At 57.1% G+C, this 3,496-nt stretch overlaps 1 protein-coding gene across 1 annotated transcript; it reads left to right on the plus strand.

The window, feature by feature from the left end:
• Positions 1 to 484: 484 nt before the first annotated feature.
• On the plus strand, positions 485 to 976 carry PPTG_00007 (hypothetical protein; the record flags this gene model as incomplete). The annotated part of the gene is made up of 1 exon (XM_008891379.1): positions 485 to 976. The coding sequence occupies one exon, from the start codon at positions 485 to 487 to the stop codon at positions 974 to 976; it is 492 nt and encodes a 163-aa protein (XP_008889627.1).
• Between the last annotated feature and the right edge of the window lie 2,520 nt (positions 977 to 3,496).

The raw sequence follows: 3,496 nt of genomic DNA on the forward strand, positions 1-3,496 counted from the left end.
TACTATACCAAGCACTAAATATACGTTAACGTTTCTGGCTCAAGAACGTCGAACACAATCTTTATACCAGCTTTCTTTATTAGAGAGGACCGCATGAAGCGTATTAACAAGTCTCACATTGCAGAGAATCCGCCTGAATAGTCTGCCTCACTGTGAGCTGGAAGCCATAAGCTAATCTTACGAATTGGTATGTACTCCAACTTATTACTAGTACTGGGATCATACTATTTCGCATCAACTAGGTATGTAACGGGGCTTAGCGCGTCCGTTACCTTGCGTACACAGTTGCGAGGAAGCTGGTAGATATAACTCTGATTAAAGAAAGTTACCGGCGTGGTCTTGCGACCACGCCAACCAGTGAGGTGGAACTAGACTCTAATTGGCTACTGCGGTGGGCGCAGTAGCACCGTGTGACGGAAGCCCGTCACACCATCCCCCACTTTAGAAAGGAGACACGCGGCATTCTTCGTTTGAGATGACAGCGATGAGCGCGCTAGACGACACGACTACGTACGCGGAGACACTGCAGCTTTGGTCGCTGCACGACTGCAGCGACGTCGTGAACGGACGCAGCGTCGAGGAAATGAAGAACCTTTTCGGGAGGTTCCGCGCGGCGCGCGGCAAGTCCGACACTACGAACGCGACCGTGACCCTCCAGTCGTTGGACACAGCTTGGACAGCATTTGTACGACGCTCGAACAAGGAGGGAGGTGATGCCTTCGAGCGGATGCTGCTTGAGCGCGAGGCTGCCCACTCGCGGTTGTCGGTCGGTGCGTTGGCTGCTCAAGTTTGCCAGTTGGCTGTTGACCAGGGGCGTCGATGCTGCACCGCCCATTATGAGGACGGATGTCCACGCTGTCGTGGGCGTGGCGTCCCGCGACTGAGTGCGGCCGAATGGCGCCATATGGTTGAAGACACTGCGATTACCGAAGTGGAGAGAGAGGTGATCGGGCGTTTTTCAGCGAGCGCTGGATGAAGCTAGGCGCGGCGGGCGGCCGCGCCCTCGACGCGATCCGTCGCCGGTGCGAGGCTTGCCTCGTACGCCGCCACGCAGTCCGGCACGTCTGCGAGGAGGACCTCTCGTGGCTCCCAGCTATCCGGCATTGGGCCCAGCCACCGCACCAAGTAGCGCCGCCGGATGGGGGTCGAACTGGCGCGGCGGCGATCGCCGCGACCCGCGGGTGGAGCACGAGGGTCTTCGTGTTTCAGAATACGGTCAACGATATGGCGAGCATTTCCCGCTGTATCCACGAGAGGAGCCGGGCCGTCGCGTTGAAATCGAAGACCGTCGTTTGGTGGGAGGACGCCGCGGAGCTGCGGCGTCTTGCTCGGCGCGTGGAGGAACTGGAGCGGGAGAACCGGGACTTGCGCCATCGGATGCGGGAACAGAGCGACGAGCCGAGAGGGCGCTGGTACGCGGGCGCGGGGGGTTCACCGCGTCGCTAGGAATGATCGCCGGATGGTAGCGTCGAAGTCGGCCGACGTAGAAGGTAGGGTGAAGACGGATAGCCGTAGGAAGCTGCAGTGTGTATGCGTCACCCAATACCTTTAAAATCTTGAATGGTCCAATAAATCGTGGCGCCAACTTGTTGGTGCCCAAATTCGTCACAGATGTAGGTGTAATTCCAGTAGTCGAGAGTAATACTCGGTCGCCCACGTTAAATCGCTCCATATTCTTACGGCCATGTTGATCGGCATATTCCTTCTGGTGATCGACTGCTGCCGCGATCGCGTCACGAACATAGCGGATAATTGAATCACGCTGGTCGATGAAAGCTTGAGCAGCCGCGGTATCACGCGGCTGCGGCTCCGGATTGGGGTCGAAGTTCGCCGGCAGTGATTCGGCGGCTGGTGCCGAGTCTGGAGAGGGTTGAAGCTCGACTGCTCGACGAAGCTGACGAGGATTAATCAGCGTCCGGGACGTCAATTCGGCTACTGTCGACGGTGCCGCCCTCGCGGCGGCACGGGTTTGCATGCCCTGTTGTGCAGTACGGGACACGCGTCGTGTCAGAGCATTGGTCAAGGTAGGGCCGGCGTCGTCGACGGGATCCGCGTAGGGAATGGAGCGCTCCATCCACAGAAGGGCAGGGACGCGGGGGTGTCTTCCGTAGTTGATAAAAAATGGAGTGAATCCCGTCGAGGCGTGGATAGCGTTGTTGATAGCAAACTCGACCATCGGTAGGAAAGAGCTCCAGGACTGGAACGAAGTGGCGAAACTGCGTAGAACATCTTCGACGACTCGGTTGGCCCGTTCAGTCTGGCCGTCCGTCTCAGGGTGCGACGCGGTGGACATCTTCAACCGCGTCCCGAGGAGGAGAAACCGTTCTCGCCAGAAGGCGGCAGTGAAGCGTGGATCGCAGTCGGAGATGATCGAAGACGGCAGACCGTGATGTCGATAGACAATATCCAAGAAGATTGCCGCGGTCTGCTTCGCGGTGACGGTGGGGACGGTTGGAGCAAGATGGACCATCTTGCTAAACCGGTCGACGAAGACAAGGATACTCGTACGGCCTTGTGCATCACGTGGGAGGCCGAAGACGAAGTCCATGCTGACGGACGACCACGGCGCGGTAGCCACTTCGAGTGGGCGAAGTGGCGCTTGCTTCGAGTGCGAGGGCTTCACGCGTTGACACGCTTCGCAGGAGCGTACCCATTTGCGCACCCATTTGTACATGTGCGGCCAGTAGAAGTGGCGCGAGAGTACCGCGACCGTCTTCTCTCGTCCAAGATGACCACTACTGGGAGAATCGTGGAACTCGTGGATGAGACGAGCTCGGAGGTCGTCGTCGAGCGGAACGACGATGCGTGGTAGATCGTCGCGATCGACTTGGTAAGTCAACAGATCTCCATCAAGACCGTGGCGGCCGACGCGGGAACGCGTACGCGTCGACAGGCGCCGCCGCGCCGAGTCGGACGGGTTTTGCAGATACTTGATTATCTCCGTGCACGCCGCGTCGGACTCGTACGCGGCCACTATCATGTTGCGGAGGGGGCAGCTAGCGGAGACTGCAACCGCAGCAAGTTCCTCGGCTGAGCACACGGCACACTCGTCGTCGTCCTCGTCGCCAACAGCTGCACATTCCACTGGTAACACCATGGTATTGATTGAATAGCTACCGCAAATCATTCAGAGCCCACCACATAAAACAAAGGTGAGCCCAGACCTTCACTAATGGAATTTCTGGTGTTATTGTCATTTGGATCAGATGCGGTGCTTGATTTTCCTCCCACCTTCTAGTGGTATGTAGCTTGAACTGGCTAATTTGCTGATGTGCACTTCAATTCCAGTGGTAGACTTTCAAGACGTCACAGCCGTTTAGGTTCTCTCCTTCTTCAGTAGTTCTGGTGGCTTTAAATGGAACATTGATCAAATATGTCTGTTCGGCGCCAAGCAGCCCGCTAGCTCACTTCCCTCTTATCGGATGGTGATTCGAGCAAATATCGAACCAACGTCTCGTTTGACACTTAATGCACAAAATGATTGACCCATGCGTCC

Source organism: Phytophthora parasitica (assembly GCF_000247585.1).
Source record: "Phytophthora parasitica INRA-310 unplaced genomic scaffold supercont2.1, whole genome shotgun sequence".
In the NCBI taxonomy this organism is placed as follows: domain Eukaryota; phylum Oomycota; class Peronosporomycetes; order Peronosporales; family Peronosporaceae; genus Phytophthora; species Phytophthora nicotianae.